We start from the raw sequence: 24,987 nt of genomic DNA, 5'->3' as shown, positions 1-24,987 counted from the left end.
TAGGGAAAGCTGCATGTGGAAGGAGCGGGGACACATGAGGTATGTTAGTAGGTTTGGTGATGGGAAAATAGCTGATACTGCTTTGCTTCCTCAGTGAAATATGAAGTGAGAAAATCAAATGAGGTCCAAGTTGGAGGTATCATTGGTTTGAGAAGAAAGGAGAAAAAGCATAAAATACATTTTTGGAAAGTGGGAGAGCAAATTTACTAGGACAGTTTAATAGGATTAGGGTGGCAGATTGAGTTCTCTACTTGAGATTTGTGGTTGTAAATTTAAAGTGAGATATGTCAGCACCAGTGCTTACTTTCTCCAGTTACCTTCAGCTGTTCGTAGGCTATTTGGGTGAAGGATAAAAGTTAGCTTTCACCAGGTTGTGGTTTTTGCCAATGCTGATGTTTAAAGGAGAGAGAATTAAGATGTTCAGGCTGCAACGGAATGGTAGGTGTTGGGCTACCTGGTCAAAGTTGGTTGTGTGGGAAAGTGAGGACATGAATGGTAAAAAAATGATGGATTTAAGAATTGTTGGAAAGAGGAGTTTGTAGGACATTGAGATTCTGACGATGTGCATAAATTAGTAATGATGGAATGAAAAATCATTTGAAAAGCTTAACATTCAGATTAACACAATTGTTTTACAACCAGACGAGATTCATCAATTTTGTGGTATTAGTAAGGACATTACATTATCTGGACACCTAATAAGTTCAGATCAATTTTTCTAAATAGTTATTTACAGGTATATATATTTCATATAAGTAGCTCTAAAAACCATTTTCTAATATGGGAAAGGGGTATATACATTTTATAGCATTAGGGCCACTTTTTACTCACTTAATTTCTAATTAAAATTGATTAATGTTAATTAATGAATTTTAATTAATTTAATTAATTAATTTTAATTTTTTCTTATTGAGGTATAATTGACATATAACATTAGTTTCAGTTGTACAATGTAATGATTTGATATATGTATATATTGCACAGTGACACACTACAATAAATTTAGTTATCATCTGTCATCATACATAGATTAGAATTTCAATGTCAGGAATATTTCATTGTGGAATATGGAGTCTGATCTTATGATTTTAAAATAGTGATTTTTAATCAGTCAACTTACATTGTGCATTAAAAAGGAAAATATCTTTTTAAAATCAATTTAGTGAGTTTTGATATTTATTTAAATTAGGTGCTCATGAGAAGCAAGAGACAAAGAAGAAGAAAACTGAAAAGGGCCCCCCTGGTGCGCATCCTCCGGCGGCTCTTGCCTCCAAGCCTTCCACAGACCAGATCCGACAGAGCGTCCGGCATTCTCTCAAAGATATTCTTATGAAAAGGTAACACGCGTTGCTATTGTAGAAGATTGAATAATATACGCTTCATGTATTTGGAAAATAATTGAATTATTCTAATTTTAAGACTTACAGACTCAAATTTGAAGGTACCAGAGGAAAAGGCAGCAAAAGTTGCCACAAAAATTGAAAAAGAGCTTTTCTCTTTTTTTCGGGACACAGATGCTAAATATAAGAACAAATATAGAAGTTTGATGTTCAATCTGAAAGATCCTAAAAACAATGTAAGTATGTTTTGTTCATGTCTGGATCTTTATGCTTCCAACTTTCCTAATACATAGGGATTTATGATTTTCATACAATAGATCTATAATTTCTTGAAGTGAGACCTAGTCTTTTGCTACTGAACTGAGTTATGAATTCTGAACAGTGGTGACTAGTGTTATGCAATGTCTGTTAAAATATAAAATACTAAGTCTATCTTAACCTGGTTGATGTGAATTTTCTTACCTTTATGTCCCTTGTTTAATCCAGTTTATTAAAAAATTCATTCATATGTATTCTTCAAAAACACTGTTAAACCAAAATTTGTAACACTATGTATTTAATACTTCTAATGTAAATTTGAAAATATTATACTGCTTAAGAAAATAATTTACATTTTGATAAAAAAGAAAGCTGTTTTAAAATATTGTTATTAATTTAAATATGACTAGTTCTAAGAATCTTTTAGCAGTGGAGTAAACTTTAATTGAACCCTTAATCTTTTCCTTGGACTTAGAGGAAATCTGAAAGCTGTGGGTGTAGATGAAAACTCCTTACACGTTTGTTTAAGTTTTACAACGTTTTCACACGAGTGATATCAGTTTGTCACTTTCTGTAATGGTATTTGCCGTAGTGTGTGATATGAGGTATTTTCTTGAAGTATGCTAAGAGCTACGTACGAAAAATCTACATTGTACAATCTGCCGTCATGGTGCAGGGGATCAGATACTTTTTGAATTACGTAATCTGAAAGCTTTTCTTCAAGTAAATATTTATTTCCTTCAGGTTTTTTCTTAACAGTTGGTTCTTTGCTCTGGAATCCCCTGTAAGCCTGTTAGGATTTAAACATATGAAATCTTAAAAATATGAAAGACATCATATTCAGTAAAAAGTTCTTTTATGCAGTGTCTTTTATACAATCATGGGTTGGCTATTGTGACAGTGTCTGTCCCTGGGAAGACTTAATACAACTTTGCAAAGATGTTATAATGACTTCACCATACATGCTTCTCCATTATGTCTTGGTTTTTATACAAAATGTATATTTAGCTACCTTAGATGGTAAGTTTCTAGAACACAAGACTGTCATTTATTCTCTTTGCAGGAGGTAATACGTGAATCATTAAACATTTGTAAATTAGGTTTCAAAATTTCATCTTCACTTATTACAAGTTTCTATACAGCAGCTCCTTGTTCTTTTAAAAATGTTTTTCTCTCCTTTCCTTCCCATTTTTAAATACCTCCAGATATTATTTAAAAAAGTGCTAAAAGGAGAAGTAACCCCTGATCACCTTATAAGAATGAGTCCAGAAGAACTAGCTTCTAAAGAGTTAGCTGCTTGGAGACGAAGAGAAAATAGACATGTAAGATTATCTGTAAATATGTGTTTGTCTCTATCAAAATATCTATAAATATGTGTTTGTCTATATCAAAACATATTTTTCAGCCATAGAGAAAAACGCTATACACAGATGTAATAATTCACCTCAGAGTGCCCAGCAACAGACTTTTTGTTCTGTGTTTTTTTGTTACTGATCCTCCATTAGCCTATTCTTAAATTTTTTGTTGTTGATTTTTCCTGATCTCTTCTGCTTTTTTCTCATTTCCTCCAGTTACCAACTTACATAATTACCTTATATTTTGTAAATCAGAAGGATGGGAAAATAAGTGTATCTTTTCTTACATTTACATGTTTCAAAAGCATAGTTTGAAGGTTTTATGAATATTGGAAATTTGTGGAGCCAGGTTAAGTCAGAATGAAAATTTTATAGGTTTATAGTCCTTTAATATTCATTTTCAAATGCCAAAAGATTTCAAGGATAACTTTTTTTTGTTAGCAATTTATTGATAAAATGTGACCCTGAAGTATCATGTATGAATGTTTATATTCACAGAAATACCTTATGTATAGTTATGTAGTGCTGTCCCAGACCTAACTGATGTGTTATATAACATATGTAGTATGTGCAGTGTACTGCATTTTTTTTTTAACATCTTTATTGGAGTATAATTGCTTTACAATGGTGTGTTAGTTTCTGCTGTATAACAAAGTGAATCAGCTATACATACACATATGTCCCCATATGTCCTCCCTCTTGTGTCTCCCTCCCACCCTCCCTATCCCACCCATCTAGGTGGTCACAGAGCACCGAGCTGATCTCCTTGTGCGATGCGGCTGCTTCCCACTAGCTATCTGTTTTATATTTGCTAGTGTATATATGTCCATGACACTCTCTCACTTCATCCCAGCTTCCCCTTCCCCTTCCCCGGGTCCTCAAGTCCATTCTCTACATCTGTGTCTTTATTCCTGTCGTGCCCCTAGGTTCTTCAGAAGCATTTTTTTTTTTTTTTAGATTCCATATATATGTGTTAGCGTATGGTATTTGTTTTTCTCTTTCTGACTTACTTCACTCTGTATGACAGACTTTAGGTCCATCCACCTCACTACAAATAACTCAATTTCATTTCTTTTTATGGCTGAGTAATATTTCATTGTATATATGTGCCACATCTTCTTTATCCATTCATCTGTCGTTGGACACTTAGGTTGTTTCCATGTCCTGGCTATTGTTAATAGAGCTGCAGTGAACATTGTGGTATGTGACTGTTTTTAAATTACGGTTTTCTCAGGGTATATGCCCAGTAGTGGGATTGCTGGGTCGTATGGTATTTCTATTTTTAGTTTTTTAAGGAACCTCCATACTGTTCTCCATAGTGGCTGTATCAATTTACATTCCCACCAGCAGTGCAAGAGGGTTCCCTTTTCTCCATACCCTCTCCAGCATTTATTGTTGGTAGATTTTTTGATGATGGCCATTCTGACAGGTGTAGAGTGATACCTCATTGTAGTTTTGATTTGCATTTCTCTAATGAATAGTGATGTTGAGCATTCTTTCATGTGCTTGTTGGCGTTCTGTATGTCTTCTTTGGAGAAATGTCAACTTAGGTCTTTGGCCCATTTTTGGATTGGGTTGTTTGTTTTTTTTTTTTGATATTGACCTGCATGAGCTGTTTGTATATTTTGGAGATTAATTCTTTGTCAGTTGCTTCGTTTGCAAATATTTTCTCCCCTTCTGAGAGTTTGTCTTTTCATCTTTTTATGGTTTCCTTTGCTGTGCAAAAGTTTTTAAGTTTCATTCCCATTTGTTTATTTTTGTTTTTATTTCCATTTCTCTAGGAGGTGGGTCACAAAGGATTTTGCTGTGATGTATGTCAAAGAGTGTTCTGCCAGTGTTTTCCTCTAAGAGTTTTATAGTGTCTCACCTTACATTTAGGTCTTTAATCCATTTTCAGTTTATTTTTGTGTATGGTGTTAGGAGGTGTTCGGATTTTACTCTTTAACATATAGCTGCCTGGTTTTCCCAGCACCACTTATTGAAGAGGCTGTCTTTTCTCTGTTGTATATTCTTGCCTCCTTTATCTAAGATAAGGTGACCATATGTGTGTGGGTTTATCTCTGGGCTTTCTATCCTGTTCCATTGATCTATATTTCTGTCTTAGTGCCAGTACCATTTTGTCTTGATTACTTTGTAGTATAGTCTGAAGTCAGGGAGCCTGATTCCTCCAGCACCATTTTTCTTTTTCAAGATTGCTTTGGCTATTCGGGGTCTTTTGTGTTTCCATACAAATTGTGAAATTTTTGGTTTTAGTTCTGTGAAAAATGCCATTGGTAGTTTGTTAGGGATTGCATTGAATCTGTAGATTGCTTTGGTAGTATAGTCATTTTCACAGTGTTGATTCTTCCAATCCAAGAACATGGTATATCTCTCCATCTGTTTGTATCATCTTTAATTTCTTTCATCAGTGTCTTATAGTTTTCTGCATACAGGTCTTTTGTCTCCTTAGGTAGGTTTGTTCCTAGGTATTTTATTCCTTTTGTTGCATTGGTAAATGGGAGTGTTTCCTTAATTTCTCTTTCAGATTTTTCATCATTAGTGTATAGGAATGCCATAGATTTCTGTGCATTAACTTTGTATCCTGCTTCTTTACCAGATTCATTGATTACTAGTGTTCTGGTAGCATCTTTGAGATTATCTATGTATAGTATCATGCCATCTGCAAACAGTGACAGTTTTACATCTTCTTTTCCAATTTGGATTCCTTTTATTTCTTTTTCTTCTCTGATTGCTGTGGCTAAAACTTCCAAAACTATGTAGACTGATAGTGGTGAGAGTGAGCAACCTTGTCTTGATCCTGATCTTAGTGGAAATGCTTTCAGTTTTTCACCATTGAGAACGATGTTGGCTGTGGGTTTGTCATATATGGCCTTTATTATGTAGAGGTAGGTTCCCTCTCTGCCTACTTTCTACAGGGTTTTAATCATAAATGGGTGTTGAATTTTGTCGAAAGCTTTCTCTGCATCTACTGAGATGATCGTATGGTTTTTCTCCTTCAGTTTGTCAATATGGTGTATCACATTGATTGATTTGCGTATATTGAAGAATCTTTGCATTCCTGTGATAAAACCCATTTGATCATGGTGTCTGATCTTTTTAATGTGCTGCTGGATTCTGTTAGCTAGTATTTTGTTGAGGACTTTTGCATCTATGTTCATCAGTGATATTGATCTGTAGTTTTCTTTTTTTGTCACATCTTTGTCTGGTTTTGGTATCAGGGTGATGGTGGCCTTGTAGAATGAGTTTGGGAGTGTTCCTCCTCTGCTATATTTTGGAAGAGTTTGAGAAGGATAGGTGGTAGCTCTTCTGTAAATGTTTGATGGAATTTGCCTGTGAATCCATCTGGTCCTGGGCCTTTGTTGGAAGATATTTAATCACAGTTTCAGTTTCAGTGCTTGTGATTGGTCTGGTTCTATTTTCTATTTCTTCCTGGTTCAGTCTTGGACTGTTGGGCTTTTCTAAGAATTGGTCCGTTTCTTACAGGTTATCCATTTTATTGGCATATAGTTGCTTGTAGTAATCGCTCATGATCCTTTGTATTTCTGCTGTGTCAATTGTTACTTCTCCTTTTTCATTTCTAATTCTGTTGATGTGAGTCTTCTCCGTTTTTCTCTTGATGAGTCTCGCTAGTGGTTTATCAGTTTTGTTTATCTTCTCAAAGAACCAGCTTTTAGTTTTATTGATCTTTGCCATTGTTTCCTTCATATCTTGTTCATTTATATCTGATTTGATTATGATTTCTTTCCTTCTGCTAACTTGGGGGTTTTTTCATCTTATTTCTCTGATTGCTTTAGGTGTAAGGTTAGGTTGTTTATTTGAGTTGTTTCTTGTTTCTTGAGGTAGGATTGTATTGCTATAAACTTCCCTCTTAGAACTGCTTTTGCTGCATCCCATAGGTTTTGGGTCATCGTGTTTCCATTTTCATTTGTTTTTAGGTATTTTTTGATTTCCTCTGAGTTCTTAAGTGATCTCTTGGTTATTAAGTAGTGTATTGTTTAGCCTCCATGTGTTTGTATTTTTCATAGAATTTTTCCTGTAATTGATATCTAGTCTCATAGCGTTGTGGTCGAATTGGATACCTGATACGATTTCAGTTTTCTTAAATTTACCAATGCTTGATTTGTGACCCAAGATATGATCTGTCCTGGAGAATGTTCCATGATCATTTGAGAAGAAAATGTATTCTGTTGTTTTTGGATGGAGTGTCCTATAAATATCAATTAAGTCCATCTTGTTTAATGTATTATTTAAAGCTTGTGTTTCCTTATTTATTTTCATTTTGGATGATCTGTCCATTGATGAAAGTGGGGTGTTAAAGTCCCCTACTATGATTGTGTTACTGTCAGTTTCCCATTTTATGGTTGTTAGCATTTTCCTTATGTATTGAGGTGTTCCTATGTTGGGTGTGTAAATGTGGACAATTGTTATATCTTCTTCTTGGATCGATCCCTTGTTCATTATGTAGTGTCCTTCTTTGTCTCTTGTAATAGTCTTTATTTTAAAGTTTATTTTGTCTGATATGAGAATTGCTACTGCAGCTTTCTTTTGATTTCCATTTGCATGCAATACGTTTTTCCATCCCCTCACTTTCAGTCTGAATGTGTCTGTAGGTCTGAAGTGGGTCTCTTTTAGACAATATATATACAGGTCTCGTTTTTGTATCCATTCAGTCAGCGTATGTCTTTTAGTTGGAGCATTTAATCCATTTACATTTAAGGTAGTTATTGATATGTGTGTTCCTATTAACCATTTTTTTAATAGTTTTGGGTTTGTTATTGTAGGTGTTTTCCTTCTCTTGTGTTTTCTGCCTAGAGAAGTTCCTTTAGCATTTATTATAAAGCTGGTTTGGTGGTGCAGAATTCTCTTAGCTTTTGCTTGTCTGTAAAGGTTTTAATTTCTCCATTGAATCTGAATGAGATCCTTGCTGGGTAGAGTAATCTTTGGTTGTGGGTTTTTCTCTTTCATCACTTTAAATATGTCCTGTCTGTCTCTTCTGGTTTGCAGAGTTTCTGCTGAAAGATAAGCTGTTAACCTTATGGGGATTCTCTTGTATGTTATTTGTTGCTTTCCCCTTACTCCTCTTAATATTTTTTCTCTATATTTAATTTTTGATAGTTTGATTAATATGTGTCTTGGCATGTTTCTCCTTGGATTTATCCTGTATGGGACTCTCTGCACTTTCTGATCTTGATTATTTTCTTTCCCATATTAGGGAAGTTTTCAACTGTAATCTTTTCAGATATTTTCTCCGTCCCTGTTTTTTTTCTCTTCTTCTTCTGGAACCCCTGTAAGTCAAATGTTTGTGCGTTTAATGTTGTCCCAGAGGTCTCTGAGAGTGTCCTTAATTCTTTTCATTCTTTTTTCTTTATTCTGCTCTGTAGTAGTTATTTCCACTATTTTATCTTCCAGGTCACTTTTCTGTTCTTCTGCCTCAGTCATTCTGCTATCAATTCCTTCTGGAGGATTTTTTATTTCTTTTGTTGTGGTGTTCATCATTGTTTGTTTACTCTTTAGTTCTTCTAGGTCCTTGTTAAACGTTTCTTGCATTTTGCCCATTCTGTTTCCAAAATTTTGGATCATCTTTACTATCATTACTCTGAATTCTTTTTCAGGTAGACTGCCTATTTCCTCTTCATTTGTTAGGTCTGGTGGGTTTTTGCCTTGCTCCTTCATCTGCTGTGTATTTCTCTGTCTTCTCATTTTGCTTAAGTTACTGTGTTTGGGGTCTCCTTTTCTCAGCCTGCAGGTTAGTAGTTCCTGTTGTTTTTGGTGTCTGTCCCCAGTGGTTAAGGTTGGTTCTGTGGCTTTTGTAGGCTTCCTGGTGGAGGGGATCGGTGCATATGTTCTGGTGGGTGGGGCTGGATCTTGTCTTTCTGATCGGCAGGACCGTGTCCGGTGGTGTGTTTTGGGGTGTCAGTGAACTTCATATGATGTTTGGCAGCCTCTCTGCTAATGGGTGGGGTTGTCTTCCTGTCTTGCTAGTTGTTTGGTATGGGGTGTCCAGCACTGTAGCTTGCTGGTCATTGAGTGCAGCTGGGTCTTAGCGTTGATTTGGAGATCTCTGGGAGACCTTTCACTGTTCGATATTACTTGGGGCTGGGAGGTCTCTGGTAGACCAGTGTCCTGAACTCAGCTCTCCCACCTCTGAGGCAGAAGCCTGACACCCAGCTGGAGCACCAAGAACCTGTCAGCCACACGGCTCAGAAGAAAAGGGAGAAACAGAAACAAAGAAAAATAAAATAAAGTTATTAAAATAAAAAATATATTATTAAAGATAAAAAAATAATAAAGTAATAAAAAATGAAAGAAAGAGAGAGCAACCAAATGTTAAAACAAATCCATCAATGATAACAAGCATTAACAACTTTATTTTTTAAAAAAAGGACAGACAGAAAACCCTAGGACAAATGGTAAAAGCAAAGGTATACAGACAAAATCACACAAAGAAGCATACACATAGACCCTCACAAAGGAGGAAAGGGAAAAATATATATATAAAAAAAGAAGAGAGCAACCAAATCAATAAACAAATTTACCAATGATGATAAGCTCTAAATAGTAAACTAAGGTAAACATAAAAGCAGTAACACATTAGATGCAGAAAGCCAATCCCAAGTCTACAGTTGCTCCCAAAGTCCACCGCCTCAATTTTGGGGTCATTCGTTGTCTATTCAGGTGTTCCACAGATGCAGGGTACATCAAGTTGATTGTGGGGATTTAATCCACCGCTTCTGAGGCTGCTGGGATTGATTTCCCTTTCTCTTCTTTGTTCGCACAGCTCCTGGGGTTCAGCTTTGGATCTGGCCCCTCCTCTGTGTGTGGGTTGCCTGAGGGCATCTGTTCTTCACTCAGACAGGAGGGGGTTAACTTAACAGCTGATTAGGGGGCTCTGGCTCACTCAGACCGGGGGGAGGGAGGGGTACGGGGGAGGGAGGGGTACAGATGTGGGGCGAGCCTGCGGCGGCAGAGGCCAGCATGATGTTGCACCAGCCTGAGGTGCTCCGTGCGTCCTCCCTGGGAAGTTGTCCCTGGATCATAGGACCCTGACAGTGGTGGGCTGCACAGGCTCCTGGGAGAGGGGTGTGTGGAGAGTCACCTGTGCTCGCACACAGGCTTCTTGGTGGTGGCAGCAGCAGCCTTACCGTCTCATGCCTGTCTCTGGGGTCTGTGCTGCTCGCCGCGATTCGCGCCGGTCTCTGGAGCTCCTTTAAGCAGCGCTCTGTATCCCCTCTCCTCATGCACCCCAAAACAATGGGCTCTTGCCTCTTAGGCAGGTCCAGACTTCTTCCCGGACTCCCTCCTGGCTAGCCGTGGTGCACTAACCCCTTCAGGCCGTGTTCACGCCGCCAATCCCAGTCATCTCCCTGCGCTCCAACTGAAGCTGGAGCCTCAGCTCCCAGCCCCACCCACCCCGGCAGGGGAGCAGACAAGCCTCTCGGGCTGGTGAGTGCGGGTTGGCACCGATCCTCTGTGCGGGAATTTCTCCGCTTTGCCCTCCGCGCCCCTGTGGCTGTGCTCTCCTCCACGGCTCCGAAGCGTCTCCCACTCTGCCACCCACATTCTTTGCCTGCGAAGGGGCTTCTAGTGTGTGGAAACCTTTCCTCCTTCACGGCTCCCTCCCACTGGTGCAGGTCCCGTCCCTATCCTTTTGTCTCTGTTTATTCTTTTTTCTTTTGCCCTACCCAGGTATGTGGGGGAGTTTCTTGCCTTTTGGGAGGTCTGAGGTCTCCTGCCAGCGTTCAGTAGGTGTTCTGTAGGAGTTGTTCCACGTGTAGATGTATGTCTGGTGTATCTGTGGGGAGGAAGGTGATCTCCGCGTCTTGCTCTTCCACCATCTTCCCCCTCTCTCTGTGTATTGCATTTTTAAAACTAAAAAATTCAGAAAGTTACCAATGCTGAGCGTTTTCATTGGTGGTTTGTGAACTTGAAATATCTTTGAATGTGAGGTGAATATGTGACTTCAAATTTTTGTGACCACAAGATAGCCACATTATCCACTGTTTTTATTACAATGGCCTTAGAGTATTAGCCCTTTATTCTGGAAAATAGTGGTTTCTTATATATGAACTCTACATGATTTACCTGATCTTAACATTAATCCTCCATGTTGATCTGCTACCAGATTTTATATGATGTGCAAGAGGCCTTAATTTGATACATTACCCTAAGTCACATATTTCTTTACTTTCCCCTTGTATAATTTCTCGTATTTTGCAAATATTATCACCATCTTTTTTTTCGTTTCGTATCCCAAATGTGCATGTGCCTCTCTTCTTTGAAACTGGCTGCAGGTGTCATCTGCATAGGAGACCAGCTGTTTCTTTCTTTGGGCTGTGTATCTGATTTCTTTCTTTAAAGGAAGATTTGCATTTAACAGTTATAAGACAAATGACTGGATCCATCTTTACCTTCCTTAACCCATTCCACTCTCAGCTACCTTTTATTAGTTCTGTCTGTTCTTGCTTATTTATTATGCTTTGTTGCTGAGCTTGTTAACTGTCACAGAGTATTCTCCGTCAGGAGCCTTCTGATGGGGGATTGCCCGTTTCTGTTGTTTGACTAAATTTCTGCTGCTGTGGGAGATGTTAGAACATCAAGTTAGGAATCTAAGAGGAACTTGATTGTTATTTCTCTGTGGCACCTGCTGAAATACTAGATCAGAAAGCAGATTTTAAATGTAAATATCATGTTTCATCACTTTGCAAATTAGATTACACTTCAGGTGCCTCCAGTTACTGTACATGTAAACTTTTCCAGGCCGATGTATGAGGTCTAATTCTTAAAACCCCAGCACTTAAAACTGACATTTGCAAGTATATTCAGTATATGTTTGTTGCTTGAGAGACTACCTAAAGGTTAAAAATCACCTGTGATTTTAACTGTGAAGTTTTCTTTAAAATATGTCCTATTAGACCATAGAGATGATTGAGAAAGAACAGAGAGAAGTGGAAAGACGACCAATCACCAAGATAACTCATAAAGGTGAGATAGAAATTGAGAGTGATGCTCCAATGAAAGAACAGGAAGCAGCCATGGAGATTCAGGTAAATTATGATAATAAAATAGCATGTTTTATAGTGCTCAAAACATGAAGATTCAGAAAAGATGTATTTGCCCGTTTTTGATAGAAGGGAAAATGTTTATACTTAACCATTTTCTTCTGTTAATACTTATGGTAATATCAAACTGAGCCTCACTCACATTAAATGATTCACTTGGAATATAAATATAAAGGGGGGCAGACTTCCCTGGTGGCACAGTGGTTAAGAATCCGCCTGCCAGTGCAGGGGACATGGGTTTGAGCCTTGGTCCGGGAAGATCCCACATGCTGCAGAGCAGCTAAGCCCGTGCGCCACAACTACTGAGCCTGCGCTCTATAGCCTGCGAGCCACAAGTTCTGAGCCTGCACTCTAGAGCCCGCGAGCCACAACTACTGAAGCCCATGTGCCTAGAGCCCGTGCTCTGCAACAAGAGAAGCCACTGCTTCTCTTGTTCTTAAAGTAGAAAAAATAATTTTTTAAACTGTGTATTTATTAGAGTTGTCTATATTATTGGTTTAATGTTGTTTTTGAGAGTGTTTAAAGCATTGTTTTTCTGTACGAAGTGTGCAGACCACCTGCATCACAGGCCTCGAAATCTGCAGGTGCTTCTTAGACTAGTTTGAGAGCAGGTGTGGCTTTTCTTACTTTCAAATATCAATGAGAAATAATAGATCTTGTTAGAGGCCTTGAAGAATGAGAAATGTTTGAGTTTTTGCTCTGTTTTATGTCATAATTAACATCTAGCATTTATTTTTTAAAGAAATCGTGAAAAACAACCTATGAATGGAGCAGTTTCATTTTGGAAAAATATCAGTATGACATATCAGATGGTTTAATTAACTGAGGCCAAAGTTTTTCTGTTAACCTATTTTTACTCTCACTGTTGTTAGGAACCTACAGCTAATAAGTCAATGGAGAAGACAGAAGGATCTGACAAACAGAAAGAAGAGATTGACTCCTTATCTAAAGATACCACTAGTCAACACAGACAACATCTTTTTGATCTTAATTGCAAAATTTGCATAGGTAATTTGAAGTATTTCTTCCTAAATGTTGCTTTCATTTTGGAAGGGGAATACTTGTAAATTGTAATTTAAATAGGTTTTTGTTTTCCCGGTACTGGTGCACAGTCAGATTGTGACTTAGTAGTAGTAGTGAAATCAATTTAGTAAGTAGTTCACTAACATTTCAGAAACAAATGAAAACAGAATAGAAAATATCATGGTGAATTGCACTGATAAAGATAAGTATGATTTTGAGAGACTTTAGTTCCAGTTATTTATGTGTAACAAAAAAACCCACACATGCAAACGTACATGTATACACACACATGTGCACAGACACACAGGGGTATGTGGGTGTGCGTGTATGTAAGTAATGGATCATGATATAAAATGTTACTTTACAGATTATGATAAAAATTGCTGAAAACCTGCTTTGGTAGGCCATATGAAAGATTTTAGTCTTCTATCTAAGAGCAGTGGATAGTGATTGAAGGGATTTTAGCAGGGCAATGATATGATCAGCTTGGAATTTTATGAAGATTTCTCTGACTTTGAGTAGAGATGATGATGAAAGAAGCCAAGAGAAGGAGCGAGGCTAGGTGGCAGGCGTTTGTGCACTAGTGCAGGAGGGAGATGCAAGTGCTTTTAATTAAAGGGACGCTTTGAGATACTCAGGTTAGGTAATATTGATAGATGTTAGAGACTGGGTTTAGGGCATAAGAAATAGGGATGTGTTGAGCAAGAGTTTAAGTTTATATTCAGTTTATTGGTAAAGGTGGAGGACGAGAGTTTTTTAAAACTCTAGAGATGTAGCTCTCGATTTTTATTTTTTTACTGTGGTATGCTAAAGGACTGATACATACTTTGTTCAGTAAGATGAAAAACTTTTCAGGTTACTTAACATGCTGCCCTCCATCACTGTTTTAGAGACTAGGCAGCTTTCTTATAATAAAAATGACATATCTTCTCAAAATTTTGTGTTCACAGTTGGTACAATGGTAAAGACTTAAAGGGCAGGGTGTTTTTAGACATTGTTATCCCCGAAGAAAGCTATCCATGGTTTACTAGTATTTTTAGTATACTCATTAGGTTTTTGTCTGGGAAAAATATTAATAATTTTTTTGTTAATTCTATTAATTTCTACTAATTTTCATGATTAAAGTTATATTTATAATTAATATAATATTTAATATTGTAATATTTCAATAAATTTAGTGGTAGCACACAAAATATTTGTTAAATACTACTGGACTTGACCTATTTTCAGAAAGTTTGAGTTTTCCTTCTTGATTCTATAGAGAAAATCAATGTCATTTTCTAAACATTGCTAGTGTTTTTTCATGCTTAGTAACTAAGTATCATTGTAGTATGCATATGTCACGGACTGCTGCTATAAGTAACACGAAGTAGGGATACAGATTTGTTTTACTTAGTTCCTCATGTTACCTATCAAGACTGTTGGAATTTATTGTAGTTTAGCTTAAAAAATGTTTGATAGGGAATCAGGAAACCATTTTTAGGTTCTGGTTGTAATGTTTCCTTTTCAAAGCTTGTCTGAGTTGTTTAACATTCTCTTTTTTTTAATTTTTCACATCAGTAAGGGAGGTGTTCTAGAGCTCATTGTGAGAAATGATGATAGTTACAAATTACCCCAGGAAATATATGGTTATGCAACAGTGCAGTCAGGGAAACTGAATAACTTTAGAAGTGAAAATGGATGAAGTTAGAGAAATTTCAGTTTACAAAAGTGGTATATTTTGGTGTTTTCTGGCTTCAGGTCGAATGGCACCGCCTGTAGATGATCTTTCTCCAAAAAAAGTGAAAGTTGTTGTTGGAGTATCTCGTAAACATTCAGACAATGAAGCAGAAAGTATAGCAGATGCTTTGTCTTCAACCTCAAATATTTTGGCCTCTGAATTCTTTGAAGAGGAGAAACAAGAGTCTCCGAAGTCAACATTCTCTTCTGCTCCACGGTAATTTTCTGTTAGTTATAATTTCTATTCTTTGTAGCTCTTTGCCATATTATACTTGGAAGTCTTCAAAAACTTTAGAAAAGTGACATGTTTCTTAAGAAAGAAACCTTTCTTTTGAGACAGTAACTGTACCTTCCTGTACCCTAATTAAGATTTTTAAAAAGACTCTAAAAGTTAATTTAGGGATTTGAGTGTGTGGGGACTTGACTTTAAAACTCTCTTTAATTGCATTAGCTCCAAGAGGCAGGAGATAAGTCATTAAAGAAAAATTGCGTGCATTTCTCTGGACCATATTAGTCCACAAGACAGCCTAGAAGAAAGACTTTGTAAAAACATGGCTATGTAAATATAAGTACATTAAAGTGAAAATATAAACTCTTTAATCATAGCCTTTACATATTTTGGTTTTCTTGACATGCTAAAATAGAAATGATTGATGAGTAAATAGAAAATGCATTTATTCATGAGTAGATCTTTAGGCTGAAAACTTCTTAATGTCATTCTTTAGTCCAGAGATGCCTGGAACTGTTGAAGTTGAGTCTACCTTCCTGGCTCGATTGAACTTCATCTGGAAAGGTTTTATCAACATGCCATCTGTAGCAAAATTTGTTACCAAAGCCTACCCAGTGTCTGGTTCCCCTGAGTACTTGACAGAGGTACTGTGAACTTTTCTACCCTTCTATGCCTGGGTTGACATATATGTTTCTGAAGCCACAAGGCAAAGAAACAACATAATAAAATTAAAATATTTAATTTTCATTCATGATAAAAATATTTATTGACAGTGATCCTTAAACCATTCAATTAATGGAATTATGAGTCCACGAATGGAGTTTTAGAACTGTAGAAAATTGTGCCCTGAAGTATTAAATCTACATGTCTTGTACTCTTTCCAAGATGTATTCTCTGTCAGAATTAAAGATTAATGAGAGTCTGCCTGGATATCTAAGTTTTAAGTACAGACTTACGTAAAAGATGGACATATTTATGGCCTTCAGTGTTAGCTTGTCAGGGAGAGTTTTTCATTGTTATCAAGTCTTATAATTCCCCTACTGCTTAAATTTCCCCAACTTCATGACTGTGGTCCTTTACCTGCCCATTTCTGTGAATATAGATATACACCCAGTTGACCCTTGAGCAACACAGTTTTGAACTGCATGGTCCACTTATACATGGATTTCTTCAATAGTGAATAGTACCACATGACCCACAGTTGGTTGAATCCTCAGGTGTGGAACTGTGTATACGGAGGGGCAACTGTAGGTTATACTCGGATTATCAACTGCGCAGAGTGTGGGCACCCTTAATTAACCCCCATGTTGTTCAAGGGTGAGCTGTCTAGTTGAGACTCGCCAGTTAGTTGACAGTCCTGAGAGCAATGACCTTGGTTGGTTTTATACCTGAGGGAATAGGAAGGGACTACTATGCAGTATTTATGGGAAACAAGCAGCTGTAGTATTATAGTATTAGGATAAGTGAGAAAGTACAATGTTTTCTGAACTCTTTTGAATAAAGTTTGTATTTCTCTGTGTTTCTGTAGAAGGAAAATAAATCAGTATATGTGTACTGTATTTTTGTTGAGATTACATTTTGCTATTATGTTCATATCTATCATTTTTTCCATTCATTCTCAGTCTGCTGACCATAAAGGCAAAAGTTTTTAAAAAAATGGTTTTCAGTATTTTATAAAACGTAAATCATATATATGCCTGTTCTTTTTTAAGACTAATATAAACTTTTCTTTGTATTGGGATGAAATTAGTTTGACTCAATGTAATGTTGCTTATCTAATCTCCATCAGCTTATTTGTCTAGTTGTGTTTTTGATTAATAAACGACTTAATTATCTCATATAGTTTGGTTGGCAAGTAATATTTTAGATACATTGATTTTATAAGAAAAAAATTCAGTGCTTTTCTTTTTGAACAAATCTGTTTAGAAATTTAGTCTTTGATCAGTCCATGGTGAAGATAACTCTTCTTTTAAATGGATAACTAAGTCCTAAACTACGGGACCCTTTTGATTTTAAACAAAACTATTATTCTCTTTTCTGAGCCAGTTTCTGTGTGATTGCTTTCCAGAACTCCACCTCTGCTTTCTACTTATTTTTAGTTTGATTTGGACTAAAATCCCAAATAAAATAAAGCAATTAATCATTTAAGTTTAATTGAATTTATATCGAATAACTATGTTTTTTATGATTTTTCTCTCTTCATAAAAAACAAATATACTGATTAAAGTTTCAAATATTCTTAAGTGTACAGCTCTTGATTGATTTTATGTATAGTCATCTGTTCTCAGAAAGATTATGCCTTTAAAAAAAATGAACCTTGCATTATTACAATGTTATTCTCTTCTGTGCAAAAATATACTCTATAATTAAGCTTGATAACTTCTGAAATCCAGCTGTTAGTGATAAAGGCATACCCCAACTCACTACCACCAAAAAAAAGGAAGGGGAGGTGGAAGGGGAAAAACAGTGTCCCCTAATATTTTGGAATCTGTTGTACTCTTCCTGGATTGTCAAAGTGGGATGCTTGGACTGCTTCTTTTTCTTGACCTCAGATTCTTTCTTAACTGTATTTTGGGCATCCATCTCAGTCATTTGGAGTTGACATTTGAGGTAAAGCCTAATTGCTCTTCCTGTACTTTATTATGTTCTCTGATGCATTTTATAATCTTACTTACTTGTTTTTTTTTATCACTATTTCAGATTAGTCTTAGAGCTAAGTTTGTATGAAGTATAAACATTATAATAAATATAATCTGTATACATTGATCACCTTCATGTCGTTACCACAGGATCTACCAGATAGTATTCAAGTCGGTGGTAGAATATCACCTCAGACAGTTTGGGATTATGTGGAAAAAATTAAAGCCTCAGGAACCAAGGTGAGGAGAACTTTTTTTCACTCTACCAGTATGAGACAGTATTTGAAAAGTAAACCACTGAGAGTTCTTCTGCAGGGTCCCCAGGGGAGGGAGCCAATACAAGTATTAAATCTCATAATATGCCTGACAAAGCTGAACTATAGCCATTTGCTAGAGCTCAAAGCACAGCATTCCTTTTGTGGTATGCTCTCTCAGTGATTTCTGTCACTGTTTTGAAAGAAATGTTTTAGAGTAAGTACTGAGATTTCATCCTGGAATTTTGCCTTGCTTTGATTGTAGACATTTGTTTTAGTTGGGGCATAGGCTAAGCTGTTGGGACAAAGAGACCCTAAAGTTGTTCATTTTCCTGCTATGTTAGGTGGGTCAGTAGTTCAGGGCTTCAGGCCGTTCGATTAAGCAGGGATGAGGCTCCTCTGTCTTTTTATTTTGCTGTTTGCAAGACTGTTGTCCTTATCATTCAAGCAGCGTCAGAGCTGACTTAGCAGCACCAAGTGGGAAAAAAAGAATGTCTGTCCAGTTGTTTTAGAAGCAAGACCTAGAACTTGCAGTTATCTTTTCACTTCCTCTAACTTCCATTGGCAAGAGCTTACTCATAAACCTCATATGGCTACTAAGGAGGCTGGGAAGTGTGATCTCTATTGGATGGCCATGTGCCCAACTAAAAGTTAAGGGTTCTCTTTGTAATAGGAGGAAATGAGGAGGATGGATACTGGGAGATAATTAGTAGCCTCTATAGCAATCTCTCTCTCTTTCTTTCCTCTCTCTATATCTTCTGTCATTTCTTTAACTCAAAGAACATAACTACACAAGAATATTTAATCATTAGAAGAAATCAGTTTTCCCTCCAAGGATGGTAATACCAGCATATTATAGACATTCAAAAATAAATTTTGAATAAACGAACATTAACTTTTTTATCTTTTATGATCAGAATTCTTTAGTAAGATTAGTAGTGATCCATAATGGATAATCTTTAGCTGAAAATAATATTTTTTCCAATATAGATTTTATAATTTAAACTGATACTGTATTAGAATACAAATAAAACTTTGAAGCAGTATAAAAAAGTTACTACATTTACTTTCACTTTCTCATGATAGCAAAAGTTATAGGAAAGTATTGGGAGGTATTCCTCTTGGTTGTTTGGGGAATGCTCTTGATCTGCCCCTCTGGTACTGCCCAGCGTGCTTCCATCTGGACTTGTCGGCCCCAGAGGAGGACACTCGGTATGACAGACCTCTTAGAAGAGGTAGAGCCATAGTTCAGCTCATTCATGTGTCTTCTCTAGGATCTTGCATCAGTTTAGGCTTTGCAGTAGATCTGGCTCTCCCCATTTCATTTTTCATGAAGAAGCATCCATTTTTCACACTACCAAATTAACACCAAATTGGGACTGTCTTTTCTATCTGAAACAAAACCAAGAACCCAGAGGCAAGCAAATAAGTTCCTCAGTAAGCCGAATGATTTTACAGAATTTATGGCTGTGTGTATTTGAGGTCTTTCACCCAGCCCCCTTTATTCCTAGATTCAGTCCCTCTAACTTGAATTATCTGTGGATTTGTGCGTTTCTGTGTGTGTGTGTGTGTGTGGTGGGGCGCTGGTGGTGGCTGCTGTTAATTTGCAATGTGCTGAGAATATAGGCAGCCCTCTGTAGAAGTTACAACATTGGAAGTGAGGACACAGTATAGATATCAGGAGACGTGGCTTTAAATACCTTCTCTGCCACTGACAGGTGTGTCACCTTGCACAAATTAATTACCTCGGGACCCAGTTTCTCTGGGACAGTTTCAGATAAAACAAATCTACCAGTGGACCAGCCAGGATCTTTTCCTAAGAGTTGTTTCCTTTTAGTATTCATACCTGCATTTAAGTTGTAAGCCACGTTACTTGGTAACAGTCATAAAATTCAACAGATTATTACTAATTGAGAATGGTATTTAAAACCAGGCTGTTGTTTAAGTTATTGTTTTAAACAACCATTTGTTATTTGCTTGAATAGGAAATTTGTGTGGTTCGCTTCACACCTGTGACTGAAGAAGATCAAATTTCTTACACTTTGCTGTTTGCATACTTCAGCAGCAGGAAGCGCTACGGAGTGGCCGCTAACAACATGAAGCAGGTTAAAGACATGTACCTAATCCCTCTGGGTGCCACGGATAAAATCCCACACCCTCTTGTGCCCTTTGATGGACCTGGTAGGTATTCATTTAAGAATAGAATATGAATGAAGTGAGGTGAGAGGCAGGGCCGGAGCAGGAGAGCAGACTCTGCTTTCCTTCTTGGGGCCCAGCCCTTTAGATCTGCCGTAACAGGGACAGGCACCCATTGAGGAGGCTGTAATAAACTAGATGCAAAATTTTACTCTTTATTGTAATGATTGAAAATGACTATTAATTGATGTTTTTGATTTTGTACAGGCCTTGAACTGCACAGACCTAATCTATTGTTGGGCTTAATTATTCGTCAAAAACTGAAACGGCAGCATGGTGCCACTGCTGGTGCTGGTCACACAGCTGAGATGCCTGAAAGTGTACCAGTAACATTGCCACCTGATAAAAAAAGTAAGGTAGAAGTTTCCACAGAGGAAGCAGCAGAAGAAGAAAATGACTTTTTTAATTCTTTTACAACTGTGTTGCACAAGCAAAGAAATAAGCCTCAGCAAACTCTTCAGGAAGACCCTCCAACGGTCATTGAACCTTTAGTGGAAGTCACCAAACAGGAGCCACCAAAACCTTTAAGATTCCTTCCTGGGGTCTTGATAGGCTGGGAAAATCAACCTTCTACTCTGGAATTGGCAAATAAACCTCTTCCTGTAGATGATATCCTTCAGAGCCTTTTGGGCACTACTGCTCAAGCATATGAACAGGCTCAGTCAGGGACAGAACAAAACACTCTTAAAGAAATTCCATTTATAAATGAGCAAGCTGACCTGAAAGCAGAGAAGATAGATACAGTGGAAGCAACTGATGGTGAAGCCAAGGAAGTGAAGGTTAAAGGAGATAAGCCTTCAGAGTTGGCAGGTAGTTCAGTAGGAGAAGAGGCGTCCGGAATGGGGGCCTCTTCTGTTTCTGCTGGGCCTTTGACAAGCCTTAGTCTCAGAGGTAAACCACCAGATGTTTCTACAGAAGCATTCCTAACAAATTTATCGATGCAGTCAAAACAAGAGGAGACTGTGGAGAGTAAAGAGAGAGCGCTAAAAAGACAGCTGCTACAAGATCAGGAGAATAACTTGCAAGATAATTGGACTTCAAATACTAGTTCTCCCTGCAGGTCTAATGTAGGAAAAGGAAACGTAGATGGTAACGTGAGTTGCAGTGAAAACCTTGCTGCTAATACGACACGGGGCCCCCAGTTTATCAACCTGAAAAGGGACCCTAGGCAGGCAGCAGGGCGGAGTCAGCAGGCGTCCGCTCCAGAAAGCAGGGACGGAGATAGCTGCCGACATGGAGAGAAGCAGCCCCTGCCTGGCCTATCGCACAGGGAGCAGTTAACCGAACAAAGCAGTGTTGAGGACAAGTTGCCTTCTGTAGAGAGAAACTCATGTATTCAGCAGAGTGATGATTCCGGGGCTGTACAGAACTCGCCATCAGTAGAAAACATACGCACCTCTCCAACGGAACAAGCAAAACCCTTACAGGAGGAGATTCTAATGCAAAATATTGAAACTGTGCAGCCATTTCGAAGAGGATCCGTGGCAGCAGCGTCGCATTTTGAGGCTGGAAACACACGTCGATCTGAACTTCCTGCTAAGAGCGTCAGCTTCCCCTCCAGAAGCGCCAGCCCCAGAGCAAGTGCAAACTGTTCACCCGTAAGGCCACAGCAGCCCAGCCTTCAGCATCTCAAGTGTAGCCCGCCTGGATTTCCATTTCCGGGGCCTCCACATTTCCCCCCACAAAGCATGTTTGCATTCCCGCCACATCTGCCACCCCCGTTGCTTCCCCCTCCGGGCTTTGGCTTTGCTCAGAACCCCATGGTTCCCTGGCCACCTGTCGTGCACCTGACAGGCCAACCGCAACGTATGATGGGTCCCCTCTCGCAAGCGTCACGGTATCTAGGCCCGCAAAATTTTTACCAGATTAAAGACGTTCGGAGGCCAGAAAGGCGCCATAGTGACCCTTGGGGTAGGCAAGACCAACAGCAACTGGATAGACCGTTTAACAGGGGTAAGGGGGATCGTCAGAGATTTTACAGTGATTCACACCACCTGAAAAGAGAGCGCCATGAGAAGGGGTGGGAGCAGGAATCCGAAAGGCACAGGCGCAGAGACAGAGCCCAGGACAAGGACAGAGACAGGAAGAGCAGGGAGGAAGGGCACAAGGGTCAGGAGAGGGCACGGCCGCCGCACGGGGAGCGAGGAGTGGACGGAAGAGTGAGCAGAGACAGCAGGGCTGTAGACAGGAAGGCAGACACGCCCAAGGGTGAAGACCAGGAGAAGGACAGAGAGCGGGAGAAGAGTAAGCATAGAGAAGGCGAGAAGGACCGAGACAGGCACCACAGAGACAGGGACCACGGCGACAGAGCCAAAGGCAAAAGGTGAAGCCGGCAGGCTGCCGCAGGGGTACATTGAAATCGCTGTTAAATGTTGTGTCTTTAAACCTTTGTATGATTGCCTGCTAGGGTCGTGCCCCCTTTTGCATTTTTAATATTGGTGGTTTGCAGGACAGTAAATTCTGTGTGTTGGTGCAGAGCTCTCCGGGCCACTGCTCTTCATCCCTTCTTCATGCCAGCCGCCCCCTCTAGTTCCAGGAATTTAATGTTTTTAAAAGTTTTACATTGCTGTATATTCAAAGATTTGTTTTATTAATATGCAATAAAGGCTTAGAAATTTTAGTTTTATTCCTTAATTGATAAATATGGTTAATCATGGAATATATTTACTGCCTCTAGTGAATGTCCTTTATATAATGACTAATTTGAGAGTAACGTGTACTCTGTAAGTTTGTTTTAAATTGCACTGTTTTTAAAGAAACTGTAGAGGAGCAACAAAAAGCCAAGCAACTTGGTAATTGGATTATATTAATCATTTAGTCGAGCAGTTTTTGACCAAGAATCAGAAACCCAAGGAGTACATTTATTGCTTTAGTCTGCACTCATTGAAGGCGTTTGTTACCGTACTACAGCTTTGTGGTAGTCCATTGTTTTCCTTTTCCTTTTTGGCTCTTCAGAAACTTGAATACTTAAGCTTGTACATGATCTTGTGTTTTGCTATCCTTTTTACTGTACAATGTAAATATTTTAAGGGATATTTTGATTCTAAATATGATAAAAGAATTTCTCACCTATTTTGTGTGTGTGATTTGAAATTCAGTAGTAAAAGAATTTCTTCTTTGAGGCTTTAAATACCTTCAGACATTGTTCTTCTCTTACTCAGCCAGGAGCATATAGGCTAAGATGAGGAGAAAAACGATTTCTTTATCTTAGATTATAGGCTATTGAGATAAATCGTGTAGTTCTGAAGAGGCTAGAATTTGAAACTGCCACTGAAAAACTGTGCAGCTATAACCCACTTTGTAGGTATGTTTCTGAAAACTGGTACACCGTCAAAATTTGGTACACTGACTAATCATTGTAAGACCACAGAAATTTTATTTAAGAGAAACGTATTGTGAATCTTTCTGTAAAACGTGTAATTAACTAATTTGTTTGGGTCGTAAATAACTACAGTGTCATATGCTCGTTTTTCTTGAAAGCACAGGGAGGCTGTTGCTAATCCAAACCTAAATTTATTTACACCCTTAACTACATATACTGTATTGATTGCTATAATTTAAAGCAGTGGCTACCAAATGATATTAACACTTGAGACCAAAAGGAGGGAAAGAAAAGCCAGTATTTTAACTTACCTGTATTAATGAAGAAAAATATACATGACTTCACAAAATTAAGAAGATAAAGTTTGTTTTTCCTAAAAAGTCTACAGATTAGAGTTGAAAATGGGTTTTGAAACTGATTCAGCCTTGCTGTTTTTACTGGAGAGAAAATGAGTGGAAATTCAAAACCAAACCATTTTGTCTAGCTTGCAGCAAATTGAGACCCCCCCTTTTTTTTTGTCATCCATATCCTCTGAAATTTATCATCATATATGTGTTCTAAAACAGAGGACTTGTATTCAAATAAAGTTTTTTTTAAAATTTGCTCTACTTTTCTTTTGCGAGCTGACTTGTTAGAAAACAAGTCAGTCTGCCAACAAAAAAACCTAAGGTCAGTCAGCTTTTGCACCATTATGAAGAAATTGTTCTCAAGGTTTTACCAAAAAAAGTCCCCAAACCAAAATAAAAATTAGCTTTTTTATTTTCAAATACAGTAATCCCTTGGTGTCCTTTGGGGGACTGGTTCCAGGAACTCCCCACCTGTTCCAAAATCTGCGGATGCTCAAGTCCCTTATATAAAAGGGCATAGTATTTGCATATAGCCTACACACATCCTCTTGTATGCTTTAAATCATCTCTAGATTACTTGCAATTTTATAAACCTAATACAATGTAAATGCTATGTAAATAGTTGTAAATATGATGCAAATCATATGTAAATAGTTGCCAGTGCACAGTAAATTCAAGTTTTGCTTTTTGGAACTTTCTGAAATTCTTTTCTCCTATCTGGTGGTTGAATTCAAGGATGTAGAACCCACAGATACGGAGGGTCAACTGTATGTATGTCAGTAAATCTGCTTTCACTGATCTATCTGGTCGAGGGTTGATGAGACACCAGATTTCTTTTGCAAGGTACAAGAAGAATGGATTAACCAACTGAAGAAAGCCTTTAAGTCAGTTTTTGATTACGTCTTAGCCAATAATTTTTTATACATATTGTTGGGAAATTTAAAATTCTTCATATCTCGTAGAATCACGGTAGATCCCATACAGCCCTCTGTTAGTAATGACCATCTGGTACGACAGGGCTGCTAAATGCTGGAACCAGGTCTCCTAACTGCTGGGACTGAAATATTGTGGAGAGTAGGTATGGACATATTGAGTATTTTGAGGCTTTTAACTTGTGAGGAAAGAAAGAGAAAGAAAAGTTCTCAAATGAGTAGTAGTAGCTCCAAAGCCATTCTCATTCTCTCAGTTTCACCTACCAACCATCCTTACACAAACTAGTAGTTATATGAAGGTCATCTTTTAGTTT

The 24,987-nt window shown here is 37.9% G+C and overlaps 1 protein-coding gene across 2 annotated transcripts in view; it reads left to right on the top strand.

Annotated features, from left to right (window-relative positions):
* The window catches only part of PHF3 (PHD finger protein 3), a 96,900-nt gene extending 73,509 nt beyond the window's left edge, over positions 1 to 23,391 (top strand). For both annotated transcript variants that reach the window (XM_007449582.1, XM_007449581.1), the window contains 10 exons: positions 1,190 to 1,337; positions 1,420 to 1,576; positions 2,804 to 2,920; positions 11,866 to 11,997; positions 12,885 to 13,020; positions 14,776 to 14,971; positions 15,480 to 15,627; positions 17,773 to 17,862; positions 19,862 to 20,057; positions 20,280 to 23,391. In XM_007449582.1, coding sequence (XP_007449644.1) covers positions 1,190 to 1,337; positions 1,420 to 1,576; positions 2,804 to 2,920; positions 11,866 to 11,997; positions 12,885 to 13,020; positions 14,776 to 14,971; positions 15,480 to 15,627; positions 17,773 to 17,862; positions 19,862 to 20,057; positions 20,280 to 22,399 — 3,440 coding nt within the window. In that variant the 3' untranslated portion in view covers positions 22,400 to 23,391. The remainder of the gene's footprint in view (positions 1 to 1,189; positions 1,338 to 1,419; positions 1,577 to 2,803; positions 2,921 to 11,865; positions 11,998 to 12,884; positions 13,021 to 14,775; positions 14,972 to 15,479; positions 15,628 to 17,772; positions 17,863 to 19,861; positions 20,058 to 20,279) is intronic.
* Positions 23,392 to 24,987: the final 1,596 nt, after the last annotated feature.

This window comes from Lipotes vexillifer, unplaced genomic scaffold, assembly GCF_000442215.2.
Source record: "Lipotes vexillifer unplaced genomic scaffold, Lipotes_vexillifer_v1.1 scaffold793, whole genome shotgun sequence".
Classification (NCBI taxonomy): domain Eukaryota; kingdom Metazoa; phylum Chordata; class Mammalia; order Artiodactyla; family Lipotidae; genus Lipotes; species Lipotes vexillifer.
The sequence above is the reverse complement of the archived record's forward strand: the minus strand, read 5'-3'. Positions and strand labels throughout refer to the sequence as shown.